We start from the raw sequence: 17,936 nt of genomic DNA on the forward strand, positions 1-17,936 counted from the left end.
CTAGGTTTTTTTTTCCTTTGCTTTGCTTGATACAAACCTAAAAAAACTCTATGACTTATTCCCGAATCTCACCAAGACTCTTCAGTACAGGAACTACATAGGAACTACGTATATTGCTGTCAGTGTAGCTGCAGTATACGGACTTCAGCAGTGTGATAGTTGCACAAAACATGCTGAGCCAATTAATCAATGGTGTTACAGTCAATGGTGTTACAGTAGGGATTATTTTATTCCCACTGCTTTGTAATATAGTTTTATGCTGTAGAAAACCGATCTAATTCATGCCACTTAACGGATGGTTTAAGCAGAGTGCTATTTTGCCTCTTAGGAATCATTTCCCTGAGATAAAAGCAAATTACTACATTTTACTTATATTCAAATAACAGAGGATTGTATATTAATCACATACCCATGGCATTCTATGTGAAATACACATCTACTGCTGGGATGCTAATTAAAACCAGTCTTAGTTACACAGGAAATTCTTTTTCTAAAATATACTTACAGTCAGTGAAATATGTCTCTAGACCCAGTTCTGTTAGGTACTGAGCAACTTAGCACCAGGAGAGGATTGCTTTTTTTACTGGGTGGGATCAGATATGATGAGATTAAATATCCAGAAAATACAATATGTATGTGGGAGTTTATATTATTAAATAATGTTGTCCATACAATACTGTGTGAAAAAACTGAAGATTCACTTGTAGGCAGTAAAGATTAAGAATGGCATCTTTGTCAGAAAAACAACTCAGAGATGGGTATGTTTTTCTCATGCTGAAAAAGTGTTTCTTGTGAAGAATGAAATCCCACAAGACCTTTTTAAAGCAAGCATCACTCACCGAGTCTTTTTCCGATCGCTTCTGTAGCCTGGTTTGCCAGTGGACAGCTTGCATGACAATGGCTTCCCACCTTCTCTCAAGGTTTACGATTATCAACTGCATGGACTGGTGATCTGCATTTAGGTTGCAGGTCTCCTGATCATCCAGGAGGTGCTGGCATAATCGCAGCACAGAGGCTACCCCACGGCGCCTCTGCTTGATCTCAGAGCATAGGGACTGAAGGACAGACAAACAGCAGATGTCAGCATGGAATACTTTGCAAACTAAAACATTAATTTTTATCTGATATTTAGCGGTGCCCAATCTCTGTCTTGCAATATTTTTTTCAGGTCTTCCATAAATTCCTATGCTTCTGTCAAAGCTTAGTGTTTTATTTTCAGATAAATACAGTCTTAACCTTAATAACACAGACAGACTAACACTACGTTCAGTCTTCTTCAAACAAATGCCATACATAGCTAACTGTCTCTATAATGCTGAAAGTTTTATGGTGTAGACTCGTTTATTCTTCCTTTCCTTTTCATTCAACTGGGTCACATCTGAAATTAGTTACCCTGACAGTAATCAGCTTCAGAAATTCTACAGAAAATAAGAGGGAAAAATTGTAGTCATGCAATGAGAATATGTATATTTTTAGAAAAAACAATAGAAATTATGGGTTTTATGTGCCCTGTCACAGGAGAAACATTACAGAAGGAGAAAATTCACTATAAAATTGTTTACAGATGTTTTTTGTTATCATAAAATATTTTCAGGGTAGTTCCATATTCAAGTAAATGTAGGAAAACTGTGACAATTGTATCCCGCCTGAAAAGGAGTTATTCACTGCATTTATTTCATATACTGATTCCAGTGCTACTGAGAATGCAGTCTGACGTAAATTGGACGATGGGAGACAATTGCTAAGCCCTAATATTGAAGCTTGATGGGAGCCAGGATGTGTCAGTTCTCCACCAAAACCCTAAGAAACTGTACTGAGAATCTTGTTGAGCAGCAGAATAAATAATGCATCCTACATGCCAGAACTAGAGTGAGGTCTACCACCTGGAAGCAGTTAATGGCATGGGGTGCTTCCAAGCATGGTTTTATCCATGATTATACTCTACTGTCACTGAACATCAAACCAGCATTTTTTAAACTCATAACAAATTTTAATAATGACATCTATGAAGCTGGGGTACAGAAGGCAGAAATGCACATGAGGATGACTGCTTCAGCCCAGGTTCTGAGATCCTTTGCTTTTATAACATTGCATAGCTCAAACATTCAATAATTATCATAGGGCTCAGCTACTCCTGAATTTAACAGGACTGTGCTCTACACATGGGAGCTTTCCAGATAATTTAAATTGTAACTTGCCAACATCTGTTGCCCTCTGTGGGACACCACAGATGAAAGTGCATGACCTCATGAGAAAATTTGAACTATCACCTTTCTTGAAGACAGGGTGTTTGTCTCTAAACTTCCAGTTAATGATAAGAAGCAAACAAAAAAAAGCCACTACATGTCTCAAAGCTGTTCAGAAGCGTTAACTGATAAAAAACCAGGACCGTTTTTCTTAATTTTATTAGCAAAACAAAAACTTTCTATAGAAAAGTGAATTCCAGTTCCAGTTTTTGTCACTGTTTCTTTAAAAATTGACATTTATAATTAGAAATGTCATAACTCAAAGGAGTATTTTGCTGCTGTTCTTGATCAATAATATTAAGCTGAAAGCATGAACCAAAAGGTTGCTATATACATCTAAAAACATGTATCTTTTCTTTGCAAGGGATAGTGTGCAAAAGACAGGGATTTATTTTAAAGCCTTCAAGAGAAATAATGATTAAACTCACAAACATAGCTGAATTACTAATCTACTTTCACTAGCACTATTGGGCCATCCTAACAGATTGCTTATTAATCAACAAGGGTAAACAAGGCAATGCAATCTCATTTAAAGCAGAAGTTTTAATGCCTAAAAGTATTTGTGTTCAAAATGTTATTCCCGATAAGCCTTCATTAGAAGACATCTTAAAATGATTAAGTACATTTCATTGTAAAGTACACTTAGTATAGTAGCAGGTGGACATTTCATACAGATGTTCCACTTATTGATATAATGCATTCTATAGCTATTTAAATTACCCTAACTCTATAATAGCTAGAATTCTATTACTTCTGTAATGAGAGAACCCTGTACCTTTAATATTTCTGAATTTTAAATAAGGTGAATGACAAATTCCCAAACCACTATTTATGGCAAAATATGACCAGGAATTTTATTATTCAATTTATACCAGAGCTGCATTTTCACTTGTGTTTCCTGAACTTGCCCTTATTTATTTTCCTAGAGTTCATTACTAGTTTCCTTCGTGGTTCTTGATGTAACCACCACGTCTGACACATTTCCTTTCTGATGCTGTTCGTTAGCTTAATGTCAGATCAGGAAAAATACCAGCCAACCAAACCAGACCAAAAAGTCCATCTAAAGTCAGGGTTCTTATTTTACATTTTATAACAGCTAGGCAATTCAGTTTTTTTGGAAGCAACGGTAAGTTATACACCGATCACAGCCAAATTTATGTAGGTCTACATTAACTTCATAGAAGTCAATATAGCTCAGAATCTGGCCCCATAACATTAATTTACCTTGGTCTATCTGATTAAGTCATCCCTTATAAATATTGGTCTTTTCTGATACAATGCCTTTTAACATGATGAGGTAAGGAGAATTGCATTCATAAGCCATTATAGGGGACTTTAAGTGAGGCCTTTACATTGTGTTATCTGAAAGCAGAGCTACAGCGTCCAAGTCATTTCTAATTTATATCAATTTTACACCGGCATAATAACAGTAGCTTTACTGAAGCTATTTCTGATTTACATGGCTGTGACAGTACAATTAGGCCTGTGGCACTTTTGTTTCAATTTTATTACATGATATTATGGTTAATATTAAACAGGAGAAGAATGAAGTGCTTGTATCTAACAGTGTATTGAAATAGTTGGCTATAGACACAATACTTTAAAACCCAGAGAACTTAATCATGTAAAGACATCTTTAAGCCCTATATAATAGCACTAGCAATAATGACTTTAAGCAGTATTAGGGTCTCGTGTTCAGTGTCCTAAAGGGACACAATAATTGCCTATAGCTCATGACATGATACATACACTGGTGTTGTATATCCATCCAGGTTTTGCTATTGTTAAAATGGCATCCTTGTATAAAAACCTGTCAATATAGTAATTGCACATGCAAAGTACGCTTCCAGATTGACAGTTTCTTTAATTATTTGCTTCTGCATTCTACATTGTGAGTGTAGAAGCTATAATTCATGTTTGATAAAAGTAAATTAATTTAAAAATTTGATGAATAAGGAAATATGATGAGTATCTCGCTTGAGCCTAGGGCCTTACTGTTTACAGCTGCTATAGTAAGGTCCTGGGCACTTGAAGGTTCAGAAAATTAGGATGTGATCTAACTGTACACCGAGTTGCATCACTTAGGCTCACTTACTCTTCTGTGTGTGCAGAAGATTTGCTGAAGTGTAGATTAAGAGATCAAACACTTAAAATTTTGTCCCCTCATACTATCATGTGTCCATTGAGCTGTGATAAACGTAAAAACAACCCAAATCTTTGCAAATGTGGGAGAAACAAATTCGCTTAAGTCATTTGCAGTGAGACTTAAATAAATGTATTTGACTTTTTTGCCGTAGGCTAAGAGTATACACAGTAACTGCAACTGCTGTGTATGATGTTGACTTTGTGTCTGAGTCATTTGCTTCATAACAGATAGCCTGATATCGTTGAGGTGTTAGTCATTAGAATGTTTTTATGGTCATGGTTTCCCATACTGAGGATTCCGGTCCATGCTGCTAGAATTTTGGAAGGCTTTACTTCCCCCTGCCTACTCCTATTTTCAGTGCTTTGAAGTTATCACCTGCATAGCTAAAAAGGGCTACCTGAAACTACTTTCACAGCTTGCTAATACCATGACTTAAATCATCAGGAAAAGCCTCTGCTGAGTCAAATGACATCAAACACTCCTTCCAAGTCAAGGGCTAATGGCACTATCTATGGGGATGGAAGTGGCCATGAACTGAACAGAAGGCATAGAAAGGTGGGAAGTCCAGGAATGTTATAGCTCCTCAAGCACCAGTAATTCTCCATCCCTCAGCCTTCCTGCAGCATATCAGCACCTGAGCTGTGCTGCACCATCTGCTCCGCATGACTGAAAGATGTGTATGGGAAGTTAGCTTTCTTACACAAGGTGTAAGATAAGTAGGCCACTGAAACATGTTACATCAAGAATCTTGACCAGGTGTTTATATTAACTATTTAAGACTTTTGATTAATTCAGTGGGACTAATTACGCTTAAAAGTAGTTTAAAAGTCATTGTAAAATTAGTTGAATTGCCTTAAACTAATCCACACAATTTGCCTAATCCACATAATCCACACATTTGCCACATAGGTCATTAAGATGTTTTCATAGCCTCATTTATAACATATTGTTTGGAGAATTCATTTTCATAGAATTTGAAATTTCTTGTTTTCACTCTACAACTGGACTAAATGTTCATGTAGAGATGGCCAGAGTTTTGAAAATAGTTGGACAATGAGAAACAGTAATTTAAACAGATGGATCTTCTTTGTGCTTTCAGGTCCAGAAGAAATGCCAAGGTATACTGAGATAAGTACTATTTCTGGGTTTCTGTGTATGCACGGGCAACACAGGCTGTTTTTAGGAACACAAAAGAAATTCAGCTGCCGATAAATGACCAGATCTAAGAGGAAGTGTCTGTCTAACCTTGGTCTGTTAAAGGCTTACTCTTCCTCCTTGTTGCATAATGTGGGGATGTGAGGGAGGGGATGATACACTTCTGATTGCACCAGTTGTTCTTTGATGGAAGATGGATCTGCTGTTCTTTAGTACAACAATCACATGCAGAAATTAAGGCAGGATCTGAGAATGGAAGTCACCCTTCTGTGTACACCAATCAAACTACACCTCTTAGTATTTATTTGCCTTTTTATGCCTGATTTTTGGCTAGGACAGCATTTTAGGTTTTAAAAGTGATCATGTAAAATTTTTAAGTATCACAACTAACAGAAATAATACATCAATAAAAAGAAACAAGAAAACAGGGAAACAGGGAAAATAAAAGAGGAAATGCTTGCAAAAGTTGAATAAAATTTAGTTTTCAGTGTTGTCTGTGAAATGGCAATGCCTGTTGGAACTTCTCAGGGTAATGCATTCTTGCAGGACAGATGGTGAAAAGAAGAATTTTTGGTTCTGAATGGAAAAGAAAATCAACAATTTCTCAAAAAATATTAATAGGGGAATAATTCCTTAAAATAAAAAAGCTAAATGACAGAGATAGAAAATGAATGATTACTTGTCATGGTTTAGAAAAATACTGCCAAACCTGTGTGCTTTTGCTGATTTCAAGGTTAAAAGAATATGTCACCTAATATGGGAAATCTACTCAGTTGCATACTGTGTGACTTAATCTATATTGAAGCTAAATATTCTATAAGTATGCAGTGAAGTGCAAAAAACAGCAATTGAAAAATGACATGATTAAATGGCACAACATGCAATCATTTGCTCTCAATTATATCAATGTATCTTCTTCATTTCAAGGACGCAGGCAGAAATATTGTTTTTTAAATGCCTCTATTAAATTGGGCACCAATAATAAAATAGATGAGAGCCCTAATAAGCTCATTTGCGTAACATATATCACACACCACAAAACTATTCTCTTCAAACGGGTTTGTTCATAGATCTGTCTCCCAGTTGTCACCAATCATAGCTATAGTAAAAGATTTTAAAGGTACAAAGCTTGCAGACCATTCAGCGAAAAACCTTTGTACTTAACCCTTGAGAGAAATGTAATGCTAATTATGGAAAAAGTATTGATATAATATCTTTCCTGTCACATTTTATTATGATGACAGTCACAACAGAATCTGGGAATGACATTTTAGAAATATCATCTAATTGCAAGTCAGAAATACTGAATGACAATTTAAAGTAGAATATCACTTCTTTCAAAATAGTGAACTGGTTCTCTTCATTTAAAAGCCCTACTTTTAATATATTATAACCACTAAATTGCTACACTGATCGTATCTCTGTAACTGACTGCAAAGTGTTAGGATATTTCTCTTACAAAAGAACTGTGTCTCTTTCTAAACCTATGAAAAATGACAATGAACTAGAAGGAAAAAAGACTTCATTTTTGTACTAGCTTTAGGAATGTACATAGAGGTTTGCATTCTACATATAAGAAAGTATTTAATGAATTATTTTCATTAGCTTTAAAAAGTTACATGGGTATCTGTACTTATTTGAATAAATAATTGAATTACTTATTATTATATGTATTATTAACATAATTATTTATATGCTGTTTTATTATTATTTTAATAATTAAATTCATTAACTAGGTAAATATATTTATATTAAGTAAAATATTTACTTTTAAATAGCATTCCCATTTTCTCTAGAAGTAAAATATATGCATTAAAAACAGTCGCAATTCAGACTAGATGGTTCTGGACCCATTCCATAAAAGCTACTATTATATCTATATGGCATTTTTTACCTTCTTTTTCCTCTTCCTTATGCCTGTTTAAGTACTTCAAAATATTTGTTTGTAAGAATACCATTCAATGGTCTGTTATTTAGCTCATACTCCCATGTAACTGGTAATATGTAATATACTCCTCTTCATAAATTAAAAACACTATTAAAATTCCAGACGTATAAAACAATATGAAGATTAAGTTACTATAAAAGAAACTATAATAGCTTACAGATTGCTTGTATCATTACGAAAGTGCTGGTATCTATTACAGTGTCTCCCTGGAATAAAGAATGCACTTTTGGCAATAATCTGTTAAAAAAAGTGCCCATTATTGTTAAGATGCTCCTATCTTAACTCTAAACTAGTGTGCAATTACAGGAAGATAACTTTTAAAAATAAAAGTAAAATGGTGTTGGATGAAAATGGATCTTCCCTACTGAAATAAAACATATCTTTTCCAAGCCTTATTTTTCTTGAGTTTCATACAGGGAATTAGATTCATTTTCGAAGTGAAGTATTTTGGAGCTATATACTACACACTTTGAAGTCGGGGTGGTTAACTTGGTTCCAGGGAATAAGCCAAGTCACTCAGATAGAGAAGCCAGAGGGGATGGCAGGATGATCCATTTTTCTAGTCTAGCATAGCGTTTATAAATGCCTTTGGTTTGTGTCCTCTTCTTATTTAATTTGAGAAATTATCTTTCCAGTGAAAAAGATTCAAAGGAGAAATACTGCAGAAAGCGCCAATTTTCCAGGGTTCCTTTTTTTGCCCCCGGAAAATGCTACAATAAAAGCAAGCTAATCATCAGACAGGTAGGATAAACATTAGTGTTGTGTTTTGCTTTTGTAGCGAATCCTGAGCTACACTGATCAAAAATATGTTTGCCTATACTGGACATTATAAATTTGAAATTTTTGTTAGATCACCACATTGAGTAGAGTTTCAAATTAAATGTGTAGCCATTCCAGATAGGAAATAAATTCAGGTACAGGTGGAAACTTTTTTTAAAAATCATGTAAGGCATCATTTAGGTTCAACTTGAATTCCAGTCTTTGAAATTCACTTAGAATTACATCTTAAAAGAAATCAAGATGTTTCTCCACATAGATCACATATTAGATAACAAGAAACCCCCTCCAATTTCCTAAAAACCATAGGTATGAATTTCAGGCATTTTTAGTGAAGAGTTAAAACTGTTAAAACTTTGTATTCTGTCTTGTAGCTATATAGGGCTTTAAAGGAAAAACTTCCTTGCATGGATGTACATCAATACCTGTAACTCTCAAGCTAAGGTTCAGGCGTTAATATTATACTTACTCCCTTTTGTAATCTAGTTCCCTCATAGGTGGTAGACATGTATTTTTGCTGTCCCTGTGCAATGGGCCTGGTATATTCCAAAATGTACTGAGAGCTTAGACCCTATTCTGAATTACAGAAAAACATGTCCTGCAGTGTATAGGTATTACCTTTTTTATGGGAAAGCAGCAAACATAAAATAGATTAGACTATTCTTTTGGAGGCTTCAGAACAGGAAAAGGAAAATAAACACATGTAATAAGTAAGGAAAAAGAGATTTCCTTTGGCTTTTTTTCTTATGACAATGAAGTAAACTCTCTGGATACAAAAACACACAGGTTAAGTTGTGCCAGTGTAAACAGAGGAAAATAAATTGTGATGTTTTCATGTATATCTGTATATGCACAGGGACAACAAACAGGTTTTTCCAGAAATTGTGTTAATCTTATTTCCAAAAGGCAGTGCATCCTCAGAATGGATATACATTCTTTTGCCTTACCTTAAGCATAAATATAAAGACAGACCCACAGTTTATGGGTTCAGTTGAAGACAAAACTAAAAGTCCCCCACAAGAGAAGCTACTTAGAGCAGAAGCAACCAGAGCCAGGTAGCACTGTGATAAGTTAGGATCACCCCCCTAAGATGTAGGGTAGCTACCTCAGTACCTAACTTGGTAAATAAGATTAAGATAAGTGATCACATTGACTAGGGAAGTAGTTGTGCCTCTCTACTCGTCACTGGTGAGTGATCTTAAGTCCTATGTTCAGTTCAGGTCTCCTCACTCCAAGAAAGACATTGGGGTGCTAGAGCATGTCCAAAGAAAGGCGAGAGAGCTGGTGAAAGGTCTGGAATGCAAATCATATGAGGAGTGACTGAAGGAGTTGGAATTGTTCAGCCTGAAGGAAAGGAGGCTCAGAGGCTCTCTACAACTACCTGAAAGGAACTTAGTGCCATAGTTTAGTTGACATGGTGGTATTCAGTCCAAGGTTGGACTTGATGGTCTTGGAGGTCTTTTCTAAAATTTATGATTCTGTGATTCTATAAATATGTTAAGTTTTAAATGAATACTAACTTGCCTCTTGTACAAGTTAGATGGACATGACTGCCATACACAGTTTAGTCCCAGGACTACAAGAAGGCTTGAATTAGAAGGAAGGACAGAGCAGGTGATTTGGTCAAGATGAATTGTGAATGGCAGTCAAAAAGCTAAGGGTTATCAAAAATTAAATTGCGGCGTTAGCTTTTGTTCTCCCTGGCTGCACGCAGCTCTTGGGAGCCCGGCTGTGGCGTAGCTTCCATGTGCTGCCGGGGTTTGCTGCCGCGGGTTCCCGGACACGGCTCCGTGTCTCGGGCGCGTGGGCTGGCCAGTCTCTGTTACCGTGCGCTAGGGATCTGGTAAAGCAGTAAGGAATTTGTCCATTTACTCCGTGCTTGGCAGGAACGGTTTATTGGTCACGTGGCACGGTTCGATGGAAAGACGCGACCGCTCCTGGCACTCGCATGGGAGAAAATGGCGCCTGGGTGCCGGCGGGGTAGGATTTTATGGAGGGGCGGGGCGAGAGGATCCATGGGGCAGCTGCCGTGGCCATCCAATAGGGGCAGCTGCCGTGGCGGTGACGCCAGCAACAGCGACCAACCAGAGAACCCCGCAGGGGCAGGCGCCGAGCCTTGGGCTGAGAGGGATCGTGTGGATTGGGGTGGCAGGCACGGGGTCTCCCGGGGCCGGACGGGGGAGTGGTTACAGGAGCGGCAGAGGGGAAAGCCCAACGGCAGGCAGCATGGGGCCAGAAACCGCGGGGGGGAAACGACACGGGGGAAGGGCGGGGGTACACAGGACTCGGCTAGCTAACACAAATAAGAACCCCTAAAACCCAATCCCAGGATGCAACACTGAATGTCTGGCTACAGTGACTGTTCGTCTGTGATGGTCTTAGGGACTCAGAGGTACTCATAGTATTGTGCCTTCAAATGCCAATTGAAGGCACAATACTATGTGCCTTCAATTTTTACACTGCCTAGACGATAAGACTGGGGCGAGAAGACTAGACAGGATGAAAGCAAAGGGGCCATGAAACAGGCCTTCACTTCTTCCTTCACTAATGCTTAGAACATAATGAGGTTACTCTCATTGTGACCAACATACGAAAATAAACATCAATGTGATAAAGGGAAAGATGGTTCCATAAAAATGACATTGCACCATCAGCCACTGACAAAATGCGGTGAAAATCCATCAGATTAGGGGCCAGGCCTTCAGTTTTATTTGACACAAGAAAATGCAGCTCTTCCCTAAGAGAACAGTAAAGGAGCCAGCCTTCAAAGGACAGGAATCCATATACTATACTTTTCCCCCACTGACTTTATGCAGCAAGTATAATCTAAGCCACTCTCCTGTCCCTAGAAATATGGTACCAGTCTACAAATCCCATCCCTGACTTACATCTCATACTTGTGATATATAATTTACCTGTTAAGGACTGCAATAAACACTAAGGAATGTATATTGAGGACCTGTTCTTTTACACTCATATTCTTACTCATACTAAATTACATTTCATCCTGCAAACAATTCTACTATAATCAATAGATTTCCTGGCAGTATCAAAATTATTTTCAGTGTAAGTAAAGGTACTAATACAGTCCATAATAGTACTCCCTATTGGGACTATAATCTTTTAATTTACATACAAAGACAAAACTTGGGAAAACTATCTAGTATGATCCACCAATTAAAGAAAAACCTCATTAGTAGAATTTAATGGCTCCAGAGACACTATTCAATCAATAATCCACTAATATCGGATAGATTTGCACCTGAAAATGCAATGTTATGCCTCCAAAGGGGCAGTTATAGACAATCAAATAAATCGTCTAATCACAAGCAGTAGTACAAAGTGAACCTTGATGGAGACAGTGCAGTGAATTTTTTTAAACTGTCTTATATTCCCAGTCCACGCTGTACTTGTTTTTCTATATGTTATCAGTAACAAAGGTAAAGCTTTGAGGCCAACCAAAGTACCAACCCTCTCTGTAAATTAGCGCAAATCAGTCCTGGCTTATTTTTAGGGGAAATATTTCTTTCTCGTTTTCTTTTCTCATCTTCTTCTTTCTTCTGATTTTCCTTTTTCAGGTTGATAGTAACAGAAGGGAATGATTCTGGTTTTGCAGTAAATAGGTCTTCAAGGCAATAGCAGAACAATAAGCAGTCTCATTTTCAAGGAGTTATTTGGATGGATCAAAAGAAAAAAAAATTATATCTTCAATCATTATGAAAATAATACGTGATAGAACTGAGAATGTTCTCTCAAAAGAAGCCATTTTTTTACTTCTATACAGATGAGTCTTCAAGAGGCCATGACTGAGAGGGAAAAATATAGTTCAAAGTCTGTAGGTGTCATTGATATCAAAGTCTTGGGACAGGAGCCATAAACCCTTCGTCACTATGAAATTGCAAGCTTTACATTGTAGTGTCTAGTTTGGAACAGCTTCCTTTGTAGGCCACTGTCTTCTGTGTTGCTCAAATTGAGTGAGACCTCAAGTCTCTCACCCATGACAAGAGAATTAAAAATAGATCCTCCCAGTACAGTAAGAAAGACAAGGACAAGGGCTCAATTGCCTCCTCACCAGTTCCCGTTAACGAGATGGCTCAAATGAGGACCCTATTGCACATCCAGGAGGACGGAGGACTGAAAGAGAAATTGGGGCTTAACCTTTCTGGAAAATAAATAAACTTGTAATTAGTGTAGAAGAAACTCACAAATCATTCTAAGTTGGAATTGCAATTGTCTCATCCCCAATTCCCTCTGTCCTAATGATAGTCCTGATGATTTCTTGAGAGGGATTCATCTGAACTAATGGAAAATGTGAGCCTGAGCTAGCCATTTAGAAGCAGGTATTCTGAAGTATAGTACCTCTTCTCCATAGCCTAAATTTTCAATTTTTTGGTTTTGGATGCCTAAAATTTGCATCCCAAAAGTACTTTTCTCCCTTCCAATTACTAGAAAAGAAACTCAGATAAGATCTCTGCCCTGTAGCAATTTTTTGGTTTTGGATGCCTAAAATTTGCATCCCAAAAGTACTTTTCTCCCTTCCTATTACTAGAAAAGAAACTCAGAGAAGATCTCTGCCCTGTAGCTAGTCTGTTTTAACATGCCTCTACCTATGCTGTTTGTGGGGCAATCATCTTGGTGTATCAGAAAAAAGGCAACAGTACATAAAATAGACCTAAGAAGTAAGGAAAATATGGAGTGAGGAGACCTGAACTGAACATAGGACTCAAGATCACTCACCAGTGACGAGTAGAGAGGCACAACTACTTCCCTAGTCAATGTGATCACTTATCTTAATCTTATTTACCAAGTTAGGTACTGAGGTAGCTACCCTACATCTTAGGGGGGTGATCCTAACTTATCACAGTGCTACCTGGCTCTGGTTGCTTCTGCTCTAAGTAGCTTCTCTTGTGGGGGACTTTTAGTTTTGTCTTCAACTGAACCCATAAACTGTGGGCCTGTCTTTATATTTATGCTTAAGGTAAGGCAAAAGAATGTATATCCATTCTGAGGATGCACTGCCTTTTGGAAATAAGATTAACACAATTTCTGGAAAAACCTGTTTGTTGTCCCTGTGCATATACAGATATACATGAAAACATCACAATTAGCCACAAAATAGCCACTAGGTAATTCTCTGTCCACCAAAGCATTCAGCGTCCAGAGCTCTTCTGTCCGTCCATTTGTCCCATCAAAGGGAACATTTGAGGGGGAAAAAAGGGTTTAGACAACTAGATATTCTTTAATATTAATTTTGATGTTTTGATTAATCAGAAAGTAAGTAACATTGTAAAACAACCCAGAATTTATGGTTCAGGATGCACAGCCAAAATAAGATGATGGAATGACAGCTGCTATCTCAGCAGAGCATTTATTCTTAAATGGGAATCCGATGTCATATCTGTGTTACCTTAAATAGGGAGAGCCTATTCAAACACAAAGTGAGCATTTTTTCAGTAATAAGTATATTAAATCAAAATCTGAGGTACTTTAAATATCTAAGTGTTCTGTGTTTATATGTATTTGCATATATACAGAGTATTGTGCTTTGATATTTGAGCAAATTAAATCAACTTAGACATCTAACCATGTATTGTATTAGGGCCAAAAACATGTATGTACAGCTGCTTTACTATAAAGATGTGGCTTCCCATTTCAGTGGTCCACAGAAGTGCTACTTTGGGATGGTGGGTCATGGAAATTCAGTCTGAATTCACTTCAAACCTTTGTAAGAGGCATTAGGCTACATTCAACTTTGGAATCCTACCTGGGTTTGTATGATTTAATACTGTATGCCTTTCTATTTGCTAAAATTGAATCCAAACAAAATTTAGGTAAACAATCTGTGAAAAGTTTTAGGTCTCTGAAGTCACACTCCTTTTGAGAAATTTATTAAAACTGGTTTGTTTGGGTTTGTTTGTTTGTTTTTTTTTTTCATCATAGAGGCGTGAAAATGATTAATTCTTTGATTTCAGCTCTGCCAGAATCATTCTAAAAACTGTAAAGGACCCAGCATGCAGTAGTGAAAGCAATTCCTGCCACTGGTAGGAACAGCCAGCATTTTCTTTAATTTCTGCGTCTCCAAACCTTTATTCAACATTAATGGTTTTATTTCATTTTGGCCATAATCTCAAATGCTTCCAAACTCACTTGTGTTTTATTTGACTGAAGTACGTTTAACTGGGTTTTCTGTATGATGTACAGTGCTGACTCTTCTACAAAATTTTCAGTAAATATAAAAAACATTGTAAGACATATTGACTATTAATTACCAATGCAACCTATATTATTTAATCAGAAAGTTCAATTGCCTTAGGCATTGGAGAAATAAGAGATGCTTATGAGAAATACTTTTTTTTTAAATGACACTACATCTTCTGGTATGCTCGTCACAAATGTAGTGGAAGATGAAAACTTACAGTTCTGAGTGGGTCTAGTCATTAGAAATAGTTAAAAGCATCACATAATTTACACTGTTTACAAGGCAAGCAGAAATGGCAACAAATAATATTAGCTGTGGAATTCAATAAACCGTTGACTTTTAGAAATTTCAAATGAGAAGAAATTTTCAACATGTTTTGTATGATTAAGTAGTCTGATTTCTTTAATGGATATACTGACTAAAGTGAATGAAAACCACAAGCTTTCAGTACTACTGAAAGACTATTTTTGTTAAAGACACAAATAAAGATTTAAGAGGCAGGTGTGACTCTACATAGCATTTTGCTTATTGCTTCAAGTAAAACCAGATCAGGAAATGACATGAAATGCACCATCATTTTTGCCAAACACAATTTAGCAGAAAATCTCAGCTAAAATCCTGTTCTGAAGAGGAAAATCTTGCTCCCCATCCAAGTTTGGAAGAGAAAGAGAACAGGTTCCTTTATAAATCTTGCTACTGGAAACACTAGAGGCTTTTCCACTTGTACATGATTGAGAAGGGATTCTGAGACAGACAGGTACTCACAAGTCTAAGCTTCCTCTCAAGTAGCTGGTCTGTGAGCCAAACCCAAAAAAACTTTCGGGGGCTGATCATTTCTCTGTATAAAACACTTAATGTCTTGAGTTTTATTGCAAGTGACAGAAATATATGACCAATTATTTAGGCTCTCTTGATGCTTTTTGAGGGAATTTTGCAGAGAAAAAAGCATGCTTCTGAAGTCCCAGACACATAAAAGAAACACGGCAGACCACTTCTACTGACAAGCTAACAGGCAGATAAATTTCTGGCTAGACCTTACTAAAATGAAACTTGGTAAAACTTTCATGAAAGAATGCAAACTCTTTTTATTATTGCTTCCCATTCTTTACAGCTCCAAATCTCTCCTGACCCACAAAATAGCTGTAAATTGTTAGCTTAGAAAATCAGTTGTGCCAATTATTAGTCTCATTATATCTGGTATTTCAGGGGTTATGTGTTTACCTGAGAATTTTGGATTTCATTTACAAAGTAAGATTCTGGTTCTTGCCCACATAGTTTTCTGTGGAAAGCTAGAAAACTAACTCAAAGGAATCAAAGAGGAACAAAAAGCATGAGCAAATAAAAGAAATACATATTTGTAGCTGTGATGGGCTCAATAATTTGAGGTAATTTTAATTTTTTTTTCTTAGTCTACATTTTGTGTTGCAACAGAAGAAATAACTGCAGTCAGACACCCTGACTTCCCCCTTTACAGCTCAGTGACTTGTATTCATTTTTTCTCCCTTCATGAGCAGAAGCTGTGGTTAGGCTACACTTGATTTTCTGTGAAAACCTTGAAGAGTGATTTAATCTCCATGTATTTTATTTCCCTCATTTCTAAAAAGGGGATGATAATAATACCTACATACCTTAAATGTTTAGTGGGGCTTAGTTCAGTAATGTCTGTGCAGCATGTAGACCTCCTTGACTGGACAGTACTATAGAAATTCTAACTATTATTATTACACAGGAGAATTCCAAAAGAAAATAATGCAGTAGCAAATTCTTTAATAAAAAGAACACTCAAGATTATATGGCATGATTTTCTATTAAAAAGACAAAGTTGAAATAGTTTCCTACTATTGAATTTAACAACTGCTCCTCCCACCACATCGCTCTCATCTTGGGTCCCAACTGCATGTGAGCTACACATTCGATTCATCCTCCAATTGCAAAATGGAAGGAAAATACCTCAAAAATGGAATAACAGTTTTTCCTAAGGCATAACTGTAATTTAAAGCATAACATTATGGAATGAAAATCAATGGCCTTGTTGAGTTTATTTTATTAAAAATGTTTCCCTGTGTACAGTGGCTGTGTGTATTGGGATGGTGCATCATAGTAAATTTCCATTAAGAAACAATGATTCACTTACCACAGTGAAAGCAGTAATAAGGTTAAACTCTTAAGTAGAAAGTAAGTCAAACTAAACCCCAGCAGGTTTTCTACTAGTGGCATAGCTAATGTTTTTGAAAATGTTCTAAATGTTCTCTCTCAAATATATGTATTGTACATTGCAGTATTGTTAATTATATCCATTTTCTCCTTTATACACTTCCCCAGGAGATCAGTGAAGAATGGAAAACTTACTTATAGTGAATTTCAAGTTTAATGAGACAAAGATGGTTCAATATATATGACAAAATGATGTGCTCTCACCATATTTGATAGGTAATTATTTTTTATACTCTAATGGCTACCATTTTGAAAATAATTAATTTATTATTTGTGTAATTAATAGATAATCAACCGAGTAAGGAAGTACTCTGGCTACATCATGGTGAATAACACTATACTGTTTAACATCTCTAGAGCTTTTGGAATGATATCATGTCTTACATGTATAAAAACATTTAATTTGATAGAATTTTGCACAAAATATGTAAGATTGGCATGGTATTATTGTTTCTGTGTGTGTGTGTATATATATATATGAATATTAGAAAAAATAGATTTTAAAAAAGCTTGCCTGAAATTAGATTCTAAATACATATTTCTGTACTTAAATAAATACCATAATTTTCTACAGAAATAAAAATGTCCAGCATTTCCTATGGAAAATATGCATCTATTGCTGTGAAGTTCTGCAGGTCTACTAACAGTCCTTCCTAATCGCTTGCTTTGAAGTTTGCTGATAGATCAAACAGAATCATCATGAGTTTTCCCCCATTAGCAGAAGACTGCAAATCATTTAAAAAATAGTATTGATATCATAATAAAACTTAAAATTGCTTTCAAATGGATAAGTTCAGGAACCTGAAAACCACTGACTTTATCTACCTTGACACACCCTTCTCACTAATTATCATGATTGAATAATGAAGAGTTAAGGAAAGACTAAATGGGAAGAAAATGACATTTCTGCTGTTGTTTTCTTGAACACTTGTACAAAACAAAGTATGTTTAGAAGTGTTGGCAACATACTCTTTCAAGTGCATATTTAAGAAACTGTCCATCCCCTTGAGACTGCTGATGCCCTAGACACCCTGGTGTACTAGTGGAAGAGAAAAAACCTCTTTACCTCTAAAGCTCAACAGTGACTTGTGATTCTTTTCTTATTCTTTGGTCAAAGATCACTTGCAGAATAAAGTGACCTGTAATGATGACTTGGGTGAGGGTTTATGTAGAAATTATGAACAGAAGAAAATTGCACAGTTCTACCAAGTGTGCTTGCTAATTTAGCCCTCTTTCCTGAATGTTACCACT

General features: G+C 36.4%; 1 protein-coding gene across 1 annotated transcript in view; it reads right to left on the reverse strand.

Moving 5' to 3' along the window:
- AKAP6 (A-kinase anchoring protein 6) overlaps nucleotides 1–17,936 on the reverse strand; it is a 214,800-nt gene that overhangs the window by 26,836 nt on the left and 170,028 nt on the right. Inside the window, exon 11 of the mRNA XM_053946534.1 lies at nucleotides 840–1,055. Within this exon, the coding sequence (XP_053802509.1) occupies nucleotides 840–1,055 (216 nt within the window). The remainder of the gene's footprint in view (nucleotides 1–839; nucleotides 1,056–17,936) is intronic.

The sequence above is a fragment of the Vidua chalybeata genome, chromosome 6 (genome assembly GCF_026979565.1).
Source record: "Vidua chalybeata isolate OUT-0048 chromosome 6, bVidCha1 merged haplotype, whole genome shotgun sequence".
Classification (NCBI taxonomy): Eukaryota; Metazoa; Chordata; class Aves; order Passeriformes; family Viduidae; genus Vidua; species Vidua chalybeata.